Here is a 16,473-nt window from a genome sequence, read left to right on the forward strand (position 1 = left end):
CTAACCTTATGGAGGAGCTTCCAGCTTTGCTGTCACAAGAAAGCTGGAAAAAGTATTTAGAATTTATAAACTTGAATGATTTTTTAGGTTTTAATGTTCAAGTTAGTTTTGTAATAAACTGCATAAGAAAAAAGGTGTTGCAGGAGGAGTGAATTAATATAATTAGCCATGCTCCTTGGAAAAAAATTGAGTGAATTAGCTCTTTCATTTATTTTACTCTATTTTCCTTTGAAATTCTAAAGAGCCTCTCCTTGCCAGTCTTTTTTGGACTCTGTCTAGAACCTGATTTTCAAAAACAAGGATATTTTTGCCTTACGACTAGAATTTCCCAAGCTGTAAATACACCAATAAATTTGGATTCCTTAAGTTATCTTGTATAAATAAAATGAAAGCGGTGAAAAATTCCGAGGTCATAATTTTAATATTTTATAAAACTTGCAGCATAAATCTGGGTTATGTAAACGTTGTCATTCTTGATTATGACACTGCAATGTTGCCATGCCTGGCTTGCAGAGGTGTTCTAATTCCATCAGGAATACAGGCTATAGGCATTTTTTGAGCAGTTTAATGGGCTTTAGAGGATAAACGGGTGGTGGTTTTTCTAAGGGATAGAGAAGTGTGAGGATTTCTGTGTGACAGTATCAGATGTGCTGAGAGAAACCATTTCTGGGAATTTTGCACTGCTTTAACCAGACTGTGCTGTAACCTGGGAGAAGTCCAGAGTGAAGGAAAACTTTGGATGGTTCAGGGCCTGAGAGAGTGTTTTTAATACCTCCATCCTAAAAGTTCCCACCTACAAAGTTGGTTTATTGGATGCACACTGCTGTGTGCTTTGCTATTAACATAAGAAGTCCTTTACATCTAAGCCTTAAAGACATTGAAGCATCTTCCCTTGTTACTGGGGATTTACAGGTTTCACTGGGAATGCAGCATTTTGTATAGGCTGCTTAAATTTGAGATTTAAGATTGAAACCTAAAGCTTGAGATGCAATTCCTGGGGTAGACCACCAAAGCAGCTCTTTGTGTATGGAATTAACATCAGTAATCTAATAATAAAATTAGAGTACGACTCTTTCCAAGCACAAAGCATTGAAGAGATCAGAATAAGGGTTTCTGTGTCTGTTCCCTCCTTGCCCTGGAGCTCAGAGCCCCTCTCAGCTCTGCAAACTGGGCCTCCAGGTGATCCACAGCCCTCAGAATGTGAGGCAGTTAAAGCTCTGCATTACTAGTTACCTTATTCCTTAAAATCTGAGTTTCAGTTGGCTTTCCCTTAACCTGTGCAGTTCTGTTCTCTGTGTTCTCATTTAATTCTGTGCCTGTTGGCCACTGGCGTTTTCCCCTTCCCAGACTAGTGCTGCATCTCCCTGGGCTGCTGGCGAAAGCAGGGCCAGTGCAAAGTGAAGGCCTGAGCTGAGGCTCCTGCTATGCCAAGTGGAGTCTTTGGAAACCTGTTAAGCTTTTATTCATGGCAGGGTCAAGCAATAACATGTCAGGGAAGCACACAAATATTTGCACGTTCCTGTTTTGGTGTGAAGTGGGATGCAGTATTGAATTTGTAGTGTTGTGCAATATCAGTGCTGCAGCTGAGTGTCCAGGGAGTTTTATAAACCCTTTCATACAGGGTTTCGTAATATTGTGAAAAGGTTTTTGTGTGGCTTAACTAACCTTGGCATGGAAATGGCCTCGGTGTCTAATGCATTTTGAATAAAATTTTAAAAAATGTTCTCAAGTTACCCATTTTTCTCTTAAGTGCTTAAAATTCAGTTTATTTAGCTAGAGTAGTTCCTAAAATGCCCACACATAATAACCTCGAAACCAGTGATTTTTAGCTTATAATTTGTGGACACCTGTAGATTCATTATAAACATTGTACTCAGCTTTGTACACCTGAGCTGAACATCTCAGGAGAGGAGTTTGCTGTGCTTTTTGTCAATGACTTTTATTAAGTCATGTGAGCAAAGTGACTTTTTTTTTACCAGGCCTAAATATTTAAAAATGTGTTTGGGCTTTAATCAACACCTGAAGCAATACCTTGAATTTTGATGGTTCAGTGTTGCAGATACCCCATGCAGATATTGTCCTAAATAGCAGTAAAGAATGAAACAGATTGGAAAAGAAGTTTCTTGAATCATACACTCTTGTTTTGAAAAACAGACCTATAAAAAGTGTGTATCTTCAGTCAGTGGGTTTTAACAGTACATCCCATCTTTTTTGAAAATATGAAAACCTCTTTTTTTTTTTTTTTTTTTTTTTTTTTGGTGCCTTGCTGAAGTTAATGTAGTTCCCCTGTTGTCACTGGTTGACTTGTCTTAGAAGAGTCTTGGGAACTAAATTTCAAGTGTTAGTATGAGGACCTGTCAAAGTAAATTACTGAAAAGGAATTGCGGATATACTGGATTAATTACTTTATAGCTAAATCCCATTTCTCTAAACTTGAAATAAACTTTAAAAAACTTCTAATAATTGAAAACTATGGTTTTATTTTGCTATTAAAGAAAGAACAATACAATAAAAAACATAAATATGACTATTTTTATCCCGTCTGTAAGATATATGCTCCCACTCTTCCCATGCCAAGTGCATAGCACAGGACATCCCTATGGAATCAGCACCTTCCTGCTGGGTAAGAGAGGAAATTTCAATGCGTTTTGATGCTGCTAGGGGCATTCTTGTGCTGGTTTTCCTTTAATTTCTCTCCTTAGCATGGAGAGGAAAAGATGAGTCTGTCTTTTGTTTTATTTGTAAGATATGAAACCAAAAAAAGAGTTTTTATCCCCTTCAGGTGCTCTGGGCTCTCTCCCCCTCCTTGATCCTGGCACAAACTGCTTTCTGTGAGGCTTCACCTCTGGTTATTCCACTTTCAGCTTTGACCTGTGTGGGGCTTTTCTTTTAAAATTTTGATGTTTGTTGTAACTAAATTGGAACCCTGTGTGGAAAATAGTGAAAGCTCAGTCTGTGCCAATTATTGGAGCTGGGTTTATGCACTGCTTCATGCTGAGGAATTGAATCCTTTCCCCTAGCCTTATCTGGTATATGTACTACTCTGTCCTTAAAAGGAACTGGGAAATAGTATTGGGGAGCTACAAAAGTTTTGGAGAGTCTGTCTGCATCAAATTTCTTCAGCTTCAGAAAAGAAACAAAAGGGATCTCCAGACTTTTCCTAGCTTCTTGTGTCAGCAATGGGGAATTTGGTAGTTAAGCTTGGGAGGCAGGTTGAGTAACAAATGTAGCCAGGGGATAATTTGTCTTTAGGATATCTTCAACTATAATTTCAGCATGTCCCCCCAGTTTATTAGGATACCTTGACTAAGCAGAACTTGGTCATGCAGTTTGAACTTAGCTAAGTGTGGTTCCTCTCTAAAACATGCTCCCATTGTCAGGTTGTGTGTCCCAGTGCAGACTGGGACCTCACATTAACACCAGCTTTGCCGTGGGAATGAAGAACCACAATTTGTTTGAGAAAGCTGAGGCAGTGGGGAGTACCAAACCTTAATTCCCAAAGCTCCTCCAGGTGGATCCTAAAGCCTTGCCACCCCAATGGCACCTCCTGGTCTCCTGTGTAGGGGACAGCTGGGCAGGGATTTTGGCCAGGCCTGTTTGCTGGGTGAGGCCTCTGCCTCAGAACGTCTGCCGTGGGCAGCAGTGTGTGGGTGAACTAAAACTCTCCTGCTGCTGGGAGTAAGTTAAAATGTTCAGCTGGCACTAAAGCCACGAGGTTACAGATACGGGGAAAAGGAGCTCAGGCCAGAGGGATGGCTTGTCCTTGTTTGCTGCACAGGCTCTTCAGTGGTTATTTTACCCTTGGCCGCTAACGTGATGAATGTAGAAGTAACATAGATAAGTACCCACGATAACATACTAATGAGTTGCCTGCCTTGAGTGATTTGTTGTGGCATCTAACTGCTTCTTCTCTTCCTTCCTTTTTGTCACCCTGCAGTGTTCTGTGCCAAGGTCTTTGTGGCTAGGCTGCTCCAACCTGGTAGAGAGCATGTGCGCACTGAGATGCCTGCAGAGCATGCCCAGTGTCAGATGTCTCCAGGTGCCTTTCTTCTTTCTTGTTGTAAATGTTATGCTGTTGAACTTGTGTTAAACTCTCAGGACTCTGTTTAATCAAATTGTTAAGTCTGCTAAATGTTTTTTTGTGCATCCTTTTCTGAAATCTTCTACTTAACTGCATTGTAGGAGTGACTCTTTAAGGGCTTTCTGTGCAGTAGGGCTGGGGGTTGAGCTGTTGTGTTTTATTGCCTGTTTACTGAAGTTGTGATACCAGTAGCATAGTTCTGCATGTTGCCTGCTACGTTTTGCTTTCTCGTTTAACTTAAAAAATAACATAATGAGCTTTGCCATTTCTCTTAAATTTGCAATGAACTGACCAGCCTGTGATATTTGTGTGATTTAATTTAGAAAGGATAAGCTTTTTATTTGCTCCTGAGCGTGGTACTGGGTGTAGCCTTACCGCACGTGTTTTAATGCAGAATAGTGAGCATGGAGTCCTGGGGTCTTTGGGTTGCCCTGTTAACTCAGTTTTTTAACTGTTAAGAAGTGAAGAACAAGGGATGGGGGGGGGGGGGGGGGGGTGTTGCTCTGCATAGAAAACCACTAAATCCTAAGTTCTCTGTTGTTTTTCTTCTAGTAAGCTGTTGGAGCTGAGCCTGCATAATTTATAGATGGGGAATTGCTGCTTCACTGGTTTGAGAGGGATTGAAAATGATGAAAAGGGAGCTTCTGGGACCAGTTAACAATTTTGAACTCCCAGGGTATTTACCTTGGAGAGAAAATGCTGGACATGTGTAGTAACTGTGTGGCACTTCCTGAAATGTTTCTGAATGTAACATTTTTTAGCAGAACACAAGGATTATTTAACATTAGTCTGTTTTGTAACGTAAGAGCATTATTCAGTGGTTCAGTCTTTCATGTGTATGAGTACTTAAAAGAAATTGCTTTTTTGTGAATGAAAATGAACAACTGAGTTTTGTGTGTCACTCCATTTGAGGTCAGCCACTGGACAACATCAGTGTCTTACCTTAGAGAGTAACCAGTTATTTCAAAACATCTCTCACCTGCAAAATGTGGCCACTTGAAATCCAGCAAATCTGAATTTCAGAACCAGAAATTCCTTCAAAATTTCTGTTAAAATACAAATCTGTTTTTCCATTTGAATGCTTTGTTTCCAGGTTTGAAATACTATTCAAAGAAAGGACAAAAACTCATGTCCAAGACAAACTCATAGATGGATAATTCAGTTTTATAGAAATGAACAGTCTAATGGCCAAATAATGCTTACAGAACATGCCCACAGTCATGTCAGGGTGGAGTCCCAGAGGTTTGGTGTCTGTCTTGGGAATATTTGCAAGCTCCTTCTAATGTGAGATCTCCCTGCTTCCTTTCCTGGTCCTCAGCATTGACCCTCTCACTGGACAAAAACCTTTATTTCAGTGGGAATTCTGAATTTCTCTTTCTCCCAGGATCTGTTCTGTCAATGGCCAAAGAGCATCTCAGAAGATGTTAGCGAGTGGTTGTGGTTGGTTTTAAGGTGGCTGGTGATGTTGGGAATGTGGTAGGAAGGGCCAGGGTGGTTTCGAGGCTGCTTCCCCAGCCCTGCTGAGGGTGAGCAGTGGCTGTGGCACAGCTGCTCCTGGGGCTGTTCTGTGCAGAGCCAGGGCTGCCATCCCACCTTGAGAACTATTTCAAGCCAGGAGCAGTTGTGCTGTCACTGATGTATTTTGCGTGGTTGGGATAGATCTTGCTTTCCTGGAGTGCAGCCTTGGGCAGGGCTGGCTACTGGACCTCCCCAGTGGTTTCCAAAAAGCCTCTTCAGGCCAGGGAGCTCCTTAGCAAGTTCAGGCCCTGCAGGGCAAATTCCTGGTTTGGGAATTGCCCAGACTCCTTAGTGTTAGATCTGAGAACTTGGATTATCCCCGGTTTCTTACAAATCAACTCCACTAGGTGCATAAACTGTGAATTGAACAGGGGAGAGCTCAGCCCAGGCTGGGATTTGGTTAATTGGTGCAGAGTATGTTGTATTACAAACTTCTGTTGGTAATACTGATGACAGGATAAAGTACAAACTAGTTTGTTCATCAGTGTGCTGCTTTATAGATGAGATTTGGGGGAACCTGTTGTCACACAGTTATGGTGTCATATAGTTAAAATGCAGGGCCAAGCCAGCTCTCGTGTAAGAATGTGACACTTGGAAAAATTTCTCAGACCTGTTTTGTTTTCAGGAATTGTTACAGCTCCGTCAGCTTTCATGAGAGCCCCACTGAAGTACTAGTTAATTTCTGTAAGGCTTTTCTGCTCCGTGTGCTGGTGGGAATTTCACAATCCCAGAACATCTGTAGCCCTATAATAGTAGCACTTAGGTTAACAAATTATGAAGTACATCCCTGCAAAGGCAAGCACAGTGTTCAGGCAGGTGGAGTTGCTTTGAGGCTGTGGGAGCTCAGGGTGTGGAAGGAAACAGTGCTGAGTGTCCAGCCTGTTGCACTTCAGGAGTGACTGAGGAGGATTCCACCAGGCCTTGGCTCTCTGGTGTTGCTGGGCTTGTGCTTTGCTGCTGGTGCACCCTCCTGATGGATTGTCCAGGGAACAAGAGGGAGGAATGTCCTGAGCAGGAGAGACCTGGGACACCTGTGCTCCAGGGGACAGCACTCTCAGGGACAGGGTGGGATTGTTGGGGTGTTTGCAGGGCCAGGGGTTGGACTTTGATCATTCTTGTGGGTCCCTTCCAGCTCAGGACATTCTATGGTTCTATGAAATATTGTGCCAAAATAAAAGCTTTTTCTTTTTATTAAGGTTTGATTGTTTCTGTAGAGCTGGAACCAGAAGAGGCTTGAGACTTTTGGAAGTGTCTGTGAAGGATTATTTTTTTTAAAAAAAAGTTCTCCTTTTGGGTGTGTGACTCAGTGATGCCTGAAGGGGAACTTGGAAGCAAAAGTGGCACCAGCTGCTTTCCCCATTTATTATTTCTGGCACTGTGACTTGCCCTTCATTGTTTCCTGAGCTCAAAGCCCACAGAGAAATCAGGTGGGGCAGACACCAGGAGCTCTTGGTTCTGTAGCACACATTTGGTTAGGGTGAAATGGTTAAAAGGAAGTGCAGGGGGGGAAATTCAGAAGCTCTTGGGTGATTCACAGAAGTTACCTGGGAGTTGTATCTGTTGTGTGTGGTGTGTGTAGAGTAACCAGTGAACAGGCCAGAGAGAGGGAAGAGCAGTCTTCACAGTGTGGAGCCTTGGACAATCTCTTCAGGAAGCTCTTACTCAGTCCTGGGGCTTTTTCAAACCTTTAGGCTTCAGCAGTCACCTGCCATCCACCTAAAGGAAGAAAGCTCTGCCTTTCTGTGATGTTGTTAACAATCATCAAACCTAACAAGGCTGTTTAAAATCAAGCTGTAGCATTTCAGCTACCATGGATGGGGAGGTGTTCCCGTTCTCAGTGTGGGTGTGTATTCTGTGCTTTTCCTCATGCAGTACAATTCCTTCATAGTGCCTGCAGTTTACTGGAGAAGTATTTGCTTTCTCCTTTCTGTGAGCTGTTGGTGAATGCAGAAGAGAGACAACTAATTTATTAAAAAATACTTATTCCTATTTGTGGTACTTGTGGTTTGCTCTCATCTACTCTGGCTTTTGGTTTAATTGATATTATTAGGAAATAAAGTCCCTGACACTTAACACTTGTTTCTGTTGCATGGAGAAACACATACTAAATGCCAGTTCATAATACTTGAAACTGCTACAAGGCGTTAGTTTTAACTGCTTAATTATCTTTAATGATGTTTTTGTACATGAACGCACTGGTATCCAATAGCTCCTGTTTTCATTTGCTTTGATACGGATTTCTCTGCAAGATTAAAACCAAAACTCTTGTTTAGGTCTTTAGAGAAACTGGTTCTGTTACCAGTTAAGTGATGCAACCCTGTGGATACAGCACCTTCCATGGCCTCATCCTTGGAGCACTGCAGGGTTTTGAGTGTGTTTTGTGGTGCTGATTTGGGAAGTGGCTCCAGCAGGGCTGCCAGGCAGAGACACGTCCAGGGTTCTGGGCTCTGTGAGTAAACATCTCCAGTGTGGAGTGAACACTGCTCATTAAGCAGCAGAAGATAAGAGCCCAGGCATCACTTTGAATTATTGCATAATGTAGGAGGTGATGAAATAAGTCTTGGGAAATGAATTATTAGAGAGATGTAATGAAATTAACCCAGTAACCAAATACTGCCCCACCAAGTTTCTTCCCTGTCTTCAGTTACACTTTTCTTTCACTTCTTTTTTAAAAGAATCATTTTATCCCTCTTCTAAAACTCTGCTTAGGTTTCCTCATGCTTATTTACGTCCTCCCAAGGTCTTTGGGGTTATTAGAAAAAGTTTTTTCCTACACCTTTCCATCTATTCTTAAAGTTTTCAGCTTAATTGCATATAGTGCCCTGCTCCTCTTTCCCTTTGTGTTTGCACATGGCGTGTGTGGCCTGGAAGCTTTACCAGTGTTCACTGACTGCAGGAACAAGAAATGTCTCACTTCCTGAGCTGCCGGTGGGAGATGTCAGCTCCCTCCTGTGTTCCTCCACAGGCCAGATCTTAAAACTCATGCAAAAAACTCAGAAGTTTTTCAGACTTGAGTCTCCCCTGACTCCTCCCAGCCCGTTCTCCCAGTACTCCAGAGGCTGGGGATAGCACCCTTGGCTTTACCTGTCCTTTGTACTTGGCTCCTGCCCAGCGGGATGTCCAGCTCCGTAGGTGCTCCTGGATCTGCATTTTCCTTTTCATGGAGTCCCCATCCCTGGAGGTGGCACTCAGTACTCTGGGCTGGTGACACGGTGGGCATTGGGCACAGGCTGGACTTGATGGTCTGGGAGGACTTTTTCAGCCTTACTGACCCTGTGATTCTCACAGCACATGTCCTGGAGGTGGACAAGCAGTAGGAATGTGACATTGACTTGATTCTTGCTGCTGTCATTCCTGCTTATGGTTGACAGGAGTCTATCAATTGATCCTCCATAAGTGGAAGCTGTCTTCACAAAAATGGGGCTCTTAAAATCCATTTCAGTTGGGCAATTTGTAATTTATTACTGTTCTGGAGAACCTATTTGCCAGTGGCAGGTGGAGTTCTGGAGCATCAGGGTGCAGATGTTTATTCCCTGCTCCAGCACTCCCTGCAAAGGCAGTTATTTGTTAGCAGAAGGGAATCTCGGTGCTATCACAGCTGAGCTGGGGCACAAGGAGTCCCCGAAGGGTTTGGGTTGGAAGGACCTTAAAGCCCATCTCGTTCCATATCCCCTGCCATGGGCAGGGACACCTCCCACTGTCCCAAGCTGCTCCAAGCCCCAGTGTCCAAGCTGGCCTGGAACACTTGCAGGGATCCAGGGGCAGCCACAGCGTCTCTGGGCACCCTGTGCCAGGGCCTGCCCACCCTAACAGGGAAGAATTTGTTCCGTGTATCTAACATGAATTTCCCTTCTTTCAGTTTAAACACAGAAGTTTCCAGAAGGAAGTGTATCTTTCTATTTATTGATGTTACAATTTAGCATTAACTTGCTTAAGCTTCTGTTTGTTTTTCTTTACTAATTTTGAGCTGCTGTTGATGTTTCTATTCTGATACCAGAAGGAAGCACAACAACAGAAAGTGTAGTTGGAAAAACTTGTAGTTGAAAGCTAAGAACTGAACATGAAAACTTCTTCATCCTCTTTCCCCAGTACAAATTCAGGCACAGACACGATGCAGTTTTCTTGGAACGACAGCGAGTGCCAGAGATGGGCTCTGCTCAAACCTTCTCCTCTAGAGCATGAAATCACAAATGGGAAATGATGAGTGGCCTGTCGCTCTGGAGCCTGCATCCCTTTGGAAATGTTATTCTCTGCAGCTGTTAAAATGAGTTGTCATAACCAGACAACTGCCTTGCTGCTTCTGTTAGGTCTGAAGTCATTTACAAATACCTCTTTGACATGTTTTCTGGGATTTTGCCTCAAAACAGTGGAACTGTTACCATTTCTTTTTGGAAACAGTCCAAGAGATCCATTAAAAAGAAATACAGATTTGATTCCATTTCTTTAAAGGAACAGAATGTTCTCTCCAATATCTGAAATATTTGTGCTTGTCCCTGTGTTTAAACAGACTTTTCAGAGACGGAGCTTTCAGACCGAGGCCAGCAGTGTAGAAGCAATTAAAGCTACCCGTGGTAGGTCTGGGGGCAGTGTGGGCAGGGGAATGGCCTGGATTCCCCAGTCCCTAAATCCAAGGTAAAAATGGCCAGTTTTCCCTCTGGTAATCGGCAGCAGTGCTTTCCAGTGTTGTTCCTTCTGGCTGGAGTCTCCTCTCAGTGAAAAGTAATATCAGTTTGGGGTTTGTTTTCAGCAGTTCCTTGTAATAACTTTTTTTTTTTTAGTTCTCAGTGTGGGTGTTACAGCTTTTGAGGCCTGATCCGACAGCTCAGTTTTTGGTAGTTGCACACACTGCAGCTATTTTGCAAAGGGTAGCATTGCATTTTATTCCCCGTGGTGTTCCAGTGCTTGGCCATCCTGGTCATCCCCACCATATCCCAGCCTATTTTCTTTGGAGTGCCCAGACTGGGGTGAGCACTCTGGATGCAGTCTGGGAGGCCCTTACAGTCACAGCAGCTTCTTGTGGTGCTCCCTGATGGTGTGGCCAGCCATGGCTTGGTGCTGGATCCAGGCTCCTGGAGGATGGGGAAATGTGAAGTGCAGGGATTGCTTTTGTGAAGCATGATTTATTCTCTGAAGGGAGGGGTTCTGATAAGCACTCCTCTGTTGTCCTTTGTGTATCTGAGTGCTTCTGGCTTTATGACTTTAATTATTAACTGAGCCTGTTCATTCTTAGGGGCAGGAAGAGACTTTCTCTGTATTGGGTCAATTCCTAGTGTTTGTTTGGAAGTGGAAGTGAGTGGTTACTCACTGGAGCAAATCCCAGGACTGAGCTCTGAGTCGGAGCTCTGCTCTTTACTTTCCTCAGCTGAGGAGCAGAAATGTGTCCCTGATGTGTGAGAACCAGCAAATGGGGTAAATATCTGTGAGTTTTGGTTCCTCATTTGCCTGGCACATGATGTACATCTGTCACTTGTAGCTGGCTGTGGCTTGTGCTGAGGATTCCAGCTGTATTCCCTGTGGTCAGCAAAAGGGGGGAGCAGCCTGTGAAACCATGTGGCAGGCTGGGGTCTCCTGTGGTGGCCACCCCTGGCTGGCACCATTTGGGCGCTGCCAACCACTGACCTTTCTGCTTGTGGGGAAAGGGTTTTGCTGCTACAAACAACTTGATACACACGAGTGCTTATTTTGGACTTTGTTGTTTTCAGTGGTTTTTGGAGAGCACTGAAGGTCATACACTTCATCCTCAGGCTGCCAAGTGTGCTTGAACAGAAGAGTGGCCCTTTTCAGAAGCCTGATCCTCTTGGTGGGCAGTTCTCTCATCTTGGTCTTCTCTTCAGAAGTTGTTGTCAGTATTCAGCAGTTAGTAATTGACTTAATCACTGATCTTTATGAGCGAGATGAGGAGGAAGTGGTGATATGAGTTCCTCTTGGATATGCCGCTAAGCTGCTGCTGCAGGAGGGACTTGAGAACACAGAAAAAGTCATGGGAACTTAGAGATCCAGTCCTTTCTCCTTTGGGTGCCTTGCTGGCCTGCATTTTGCTAGTGTTTCTCGCCTGTTCCATGCAGAGATCCCAATCTATGCTCTCCACACTGGGAAGGATATGTCCCTGTGGAGGCAGGTTCTCCATGGTGAATTCATGGATCACCACGAGGTACTGCACCTTGCCTCAGCAAATGCGGTGCCCGTTGCTCAGAGCTGCAACAGTGAGTGTAATGTCAGACATAAATTGTGTCCCTCAGAAAGCTTAACACAGTCCCACTAAGCCTGAGAGATTTCACAAGTGGTGGGCAGGAGCTGTTATTCCTGATGGCTCTTCTGAAGCATCTGCAGAAGGGATGGTGTTAGCCTCAGCCTCGTGTTGATGCTTTCTCAGCCTTCTTTGGAGAGAGGATTTTTTCTCTGTCTGATCCTGTTACGGTGAAAAGAAATGTGTTAGGAAACGTGCCTTGCTCCCTGCCTGCCTTCTGGCAGTGCCATGCTCATGCTGGCAGGGATGGAGGAGGGAAATCTGACTGAGGAGAGGAGGAGCTGCAAAGGCAGTCTCTTCTGGGTGTATGTGACACAGTCCTCTTCCTTGCAGGTGTTGTCTCTTTCCCATAGAGGAATTTTCTAGGAAACAGAAATCTATAATCAAGTATTTCCCACCAAGGTTGAAACTCCATTTGTGCAGTGTCTTTGCGCTGCAGACTCCTCATCAGACCCCCCTGGCAGGAGGGTGGGTCCCTTGTCCGGGGGAATTCAGCTGCTGTTTGGTACCTGTGTTGATGGTTTTGCTGATTCTGATGGTGCCACTCTGAGTCATCATCAAAAGGACACTTATCCTTTCCATGTGACAGACTCCTGGGTGCATAGCAGGCTGCCCATTCCCAGCTTTCCCTGAGCCTCTGTGATTCGCATCTGATGAGTTGTTTTGTAGGTCTTCAAGACTGACATTTAAGAGTCTTCACAGAGGTGGTTGGTTTCTTGTGGTCCTTTGAAATGGTGGGAGAGTCCAAATGCATCAAGGGAGGCACGAGAGTCAAGGGTAGCACAGCTGGCTACAGCCGCAGCAGGGGATTGAGCAAATTGTACCAGTCCCCATCTGGCAGGGCTGGAGGAAGTGGTACAGCAGAGAAAGAAGGAACTGTAAACTGAGCTTTTTACTCCTCTGTGTAATATTTTTGTGGCAAAATAGTCCTGTTTAGGAAGCCTCCCTGCGGGAAGGCTCAGCTTTCTCTCTGGGACTGTCCCTGTGTTCAGAAGTGAGGGCAGCAGCTTTCCTTCCTCAGTGCCATCCTGCCCAGGCCTGGGGAAAAGGATGCTGCTGGCACTGCCACGGGCACAGAGCTGGGGCTGGGCTGCACCAGGGGTTGGTGTCAGCTGGCCCTGGCTTTGGTTTGCCGTGCCACAGCTCTGCCACCTTTCTGTCACACAAGAAGCTGTGCTGTGACATCAGGCACTGATGAGTACAGACAGAAAATAATCTTCCAAACGCAGGAACCTGAGACTTGGGGCAACTGTTCCTGTTGTTCTCAAACCCTGTTCTGTAGAGTCTTACAGTGAGGTGCTTTTTGTATTCATCAACTGGATCTTGAAGTTGTGGAGAGAGAAGTGGTGCCGACCTTCCAGGTCAGGAACATTTACCATCCATTATATAAATCATGCGAAATCTAAATTACGCAATTGCACATGCCTTTGAATAGCCAGATAAAATCAGCACTCGAGTGCAGAGTGTCTGCCTAACCCCAGGCAAGGCTGGGTGGATATTTAAAAAAATGATTTGAGTATTTTTTTACATCTTGTATTACTGAAGGCTTTTTGCTTTAGCTGCAGTTAGGCTGCAGCCTTCATGGAGATAAGGTTTTCTCCAGGTTCTGGGTTGCTTGGATATCAGCAGTTCCAAACCCACACTGAACTTGTGCATAAACAAAAGCTTGTGTTCCAGACAATTAGTGAGTGATTAGAATTTCCCGAGCAGTTGTGAAGATTGATACACTTTCATGAGCTCCCAAGTCTGGAGTACAATGCCGTACATCTCTGGAGAAACAGAGATGAGCTTCGAACAGGACAGGATTCTTCCTTGGGGTAGCTCACTGTTTCTAGGCTTCAGTTCTACTGAATTTTCATTGCAGTGGCTACTTTTTCTGTATTTCTTTTGCGTGCAAATACCTTCTATTTTGCAAAAGATCAATAATTGAGGGTTGCTGCATGTCTAGTATTTCATACTGTTCAGTGGCTTTGAGTAACCTTTGTGTAGCTTTTACTGTAAAAGTTTGTATAAAAGCCTGTTCAAAACCTGCTTAAAGTTTTGCTGATCCTTGGGGAAGAAGAGCAAAACCCAAAGAATGAGAATAAATTCTTGAACAGTCCTGGTGCCAGGGCAAAGCAAGAAGGGATGTAAAAGAAAGTACTGGATGTTTAATTGAAGTAAATAACTGGTTTTGGTTCTCCAGTCCTAGTGCCTTAGTATTTAATGGCAATGAATTTGTGGCTGTGGGCTTGTAGTTGTTTGGAGCTCCTTATTTTTTAATTATTCTTCATTTATCTGTGTTTTGCTATGTGCTATTTGTTGTTCAGCCACTTCCTCAGGCTGCAGGTTCATGCCCACTGCTTCTCTTCCTTCAGTTCCATGTTGTTTTCCTTGAGGGTTAGAGGGCTGCAGGGCTTTTCATGGAATGGTTTGGGTGAAAGGGACCTTAGAGCTCATCTTGGTCCATCCACCCTCTGTCATGGGCAGGGACAACTTCCACAATCCCAGCTTGCTCCAAGCCCTGTCCAACCTGGCCTTGGACACTGCCAGGGACTTTTTGGACCTCAGGGAAAAACAGAAGTACTGAGCAGTAGTGGATATGAGGAAAAAACAAGATCAATCAGGTTTGGAAAAAATGGCTTTAAGGATTGGGATCTTTCCCTGGCTGCAGTGTCTGAGGCTCTTGAGTGTCCCCTCCCTCTCACAGCTCTTCAAACCCCTCATGCTGAGGGTTGTACTTTGGGCCGGCACTTCAAGGTAACTCCCTTTGGTTTGATATGGAAACAGCAGGAGAGATCTGAACCTAAATTCCCTCTGGGAAACCAGGAATAACCTTTGAAGTATTTTAACTTTGCACCAGGCAGCCAAGTTGCAAATGTGTAGTTCATCTTAGCAGAGGCTAATTTATTTTTGATGAATTTGAACTGATCTAATTACTAGCTTAGCCTGAAATTTACTTCCTAGATGTTACTTATCCTACCTTTAATCTGGAATACTGTTAACACTTATTAATTGTGTGGGGAAGAGTGGTGTTTTCTGCCTTGTTTACCCATGAATGTGGTGCAGAGAAAAATGTGCAACTTTTGGAGCTTTTGGAATTTGATTTTGCCTTGCCCTGGAGTGAGGGTGTCCACACAGCACCTGGGGTTTTTCAAGGATGCTCCATGGGAGATGCAGGGCTGTAGGAGGTGATGGGGCAGGTTCTGGGCTGTGAAACAGCAGTGCTGATGGAACAGTTGGATGTTGCAGGGATGCATCAGCTGGCTCTGGAGTGTCTTGGCTGCTCCTGGAGCCCTGGAATTCAGCTGCTGTTCTGTGCTCAACCCTCTGTCAGATGTGCTAATTTGAGCAGTCAGCACTGAAATTCAACTTTAAATAGTTTGTTTTCCTTTTGCAAGTCCTATAAATGATGAGATGAGTGGATCTGAAGAGGTCTCTTTCCATCTGCTCTAAAAGGAAGAAAAGCAGTGATAATCTCGAGCCAGTATTTCCCTTCAAGTTTTCTGTTTTGGATGCTTTTTTAATACAGGAAATAAAAGCTAAAGGGGCTCTTTACTAAGCATTGAGACAGTTTCTAAGGTAGTAAATACTACTTAATGTTTTCATTATAACAAAAAAAAAAACAAAACCCAAAAGCTTGACATACATAATCTCCTAACTACCTAACCAAATCCGGTTATTTAGAGTAGCTTCTGATACAGTTGTAGGTGCAGATGTTCTGAACAAGTAACATGGTGTAGTCAAAGCTTTAAAAACTTAAGCTCTGCTTTTCCTTCAGAACTTTCAGTGAGCTCACGGTGTAAGTAACATAGTTTGAAGTTTCCCATGAGTCTTAGACAGAGGAAAAACTGTTCTACTTTGGGATGGATTAAGATTAAAAGTGCAGATTCCACATAAATGAATTCATGTGGAAAACAGATGAACTGTTAGTGCAAAACCTACTGCTAATGATTGTAGCTGAGAACGTGGGGTAACTTCCCTTAATTTAAAAAAATAAATTGAAAAAGCAAACCAACACCTTGCTCCTAATATCTGTACCTTCCTACAGCTAGTTTGTCAGGGCCGTGTTTCTGGTTTAAACATTTTGCTGTTAAAAAAAGTTATTCACAGGCAGAAAGGATTTCTCTTTTGAGGTATTTGGCCTCTAGAGTAGTGAAAGGTAATTGAGAAATGTTTTAGGCAAGTGACTGCAACTGTTAGCAGTGGTATCAGTAATAAGCTCAATGACTGCTTTGATACGCAGTTTGAATACTGAGGTTTTGCTGCTCTGGCAGGAATGTGGGGTGGGATTCCTGCACACATCCGTGTCTGCCAAGGAAGGCCGAGTGACTGGACAGTGAAAGGCATGAACCTGAAAAACAAACACCACTTGTAGGCCGAAGGTGGAATTAAAGCTCCTCTTGGGCTGGGCAGGGGCTGCAGAGTGCAGGGGTGGGAAAAGGAAGCCAGTTTTCATCTGAGTGAGCCTCAGGTGAGGCTTTGCAGGGAGCCTTGCTGGCTCCTCTTGCTGCTGGCTGCTCTCGCACCAGCTGGGGGAGTATTACGATTATTATTAGTAGTAGTGTTTTATTGACTGAAAATTTCCCCCTGGCAGCTCAAGCTCAGCACTGGGCACCTTAACATAGCCCCCAGCCCTGGCCTGGCT

At 44.1% G+C, this 16,473-nt stretch overlaps 1 protein-coding gene across 5 annotated transcripts in view; it reads left to right on the plus strand.

The window, feature by feature from the left end:
• The window catches only part of FBXW11 (F-box and WD repeat domain containing 11), a 66,979-nt gene that overhangs the window by 12,295 nt on the left and 38,211 nt on the right, over positions 1 to 16,473 (plus strand). For 3 of the 5 annotated variants that reach the window (XM_048319779.1, XM_048319780.1, XM_048319781.1), the window contains one exon: positions 3,938 to 4,039. The exons of the other annotated variants lie outside the window; for them this stretch is intronic. In XM_048319779.1, coding sequence (XP_048175736.1) covers positions 3,938 to 4,039 — 102 coding nt within the window. The remainder of the gene's footprint in view (positions 1 to 3,937; positions 4,040 to 16,473) is intronic. 5 annotated transcript variants of the gene reach the window in all.

This window comes from Corvus hawaiiensis, chromosome 15, assembly GCF_020740725.1.
Source record: "Corvus hawaiiensis isolate bCorHaw1 chromosome 15, bCorHaw1.pri.cur, whole genome shotgun sequence".
NCBI lineage: Eukaryota > Metazoa > Chordata > Aves > Passeriformes > Corvidae > Corvus > Corvus hawaiiensis.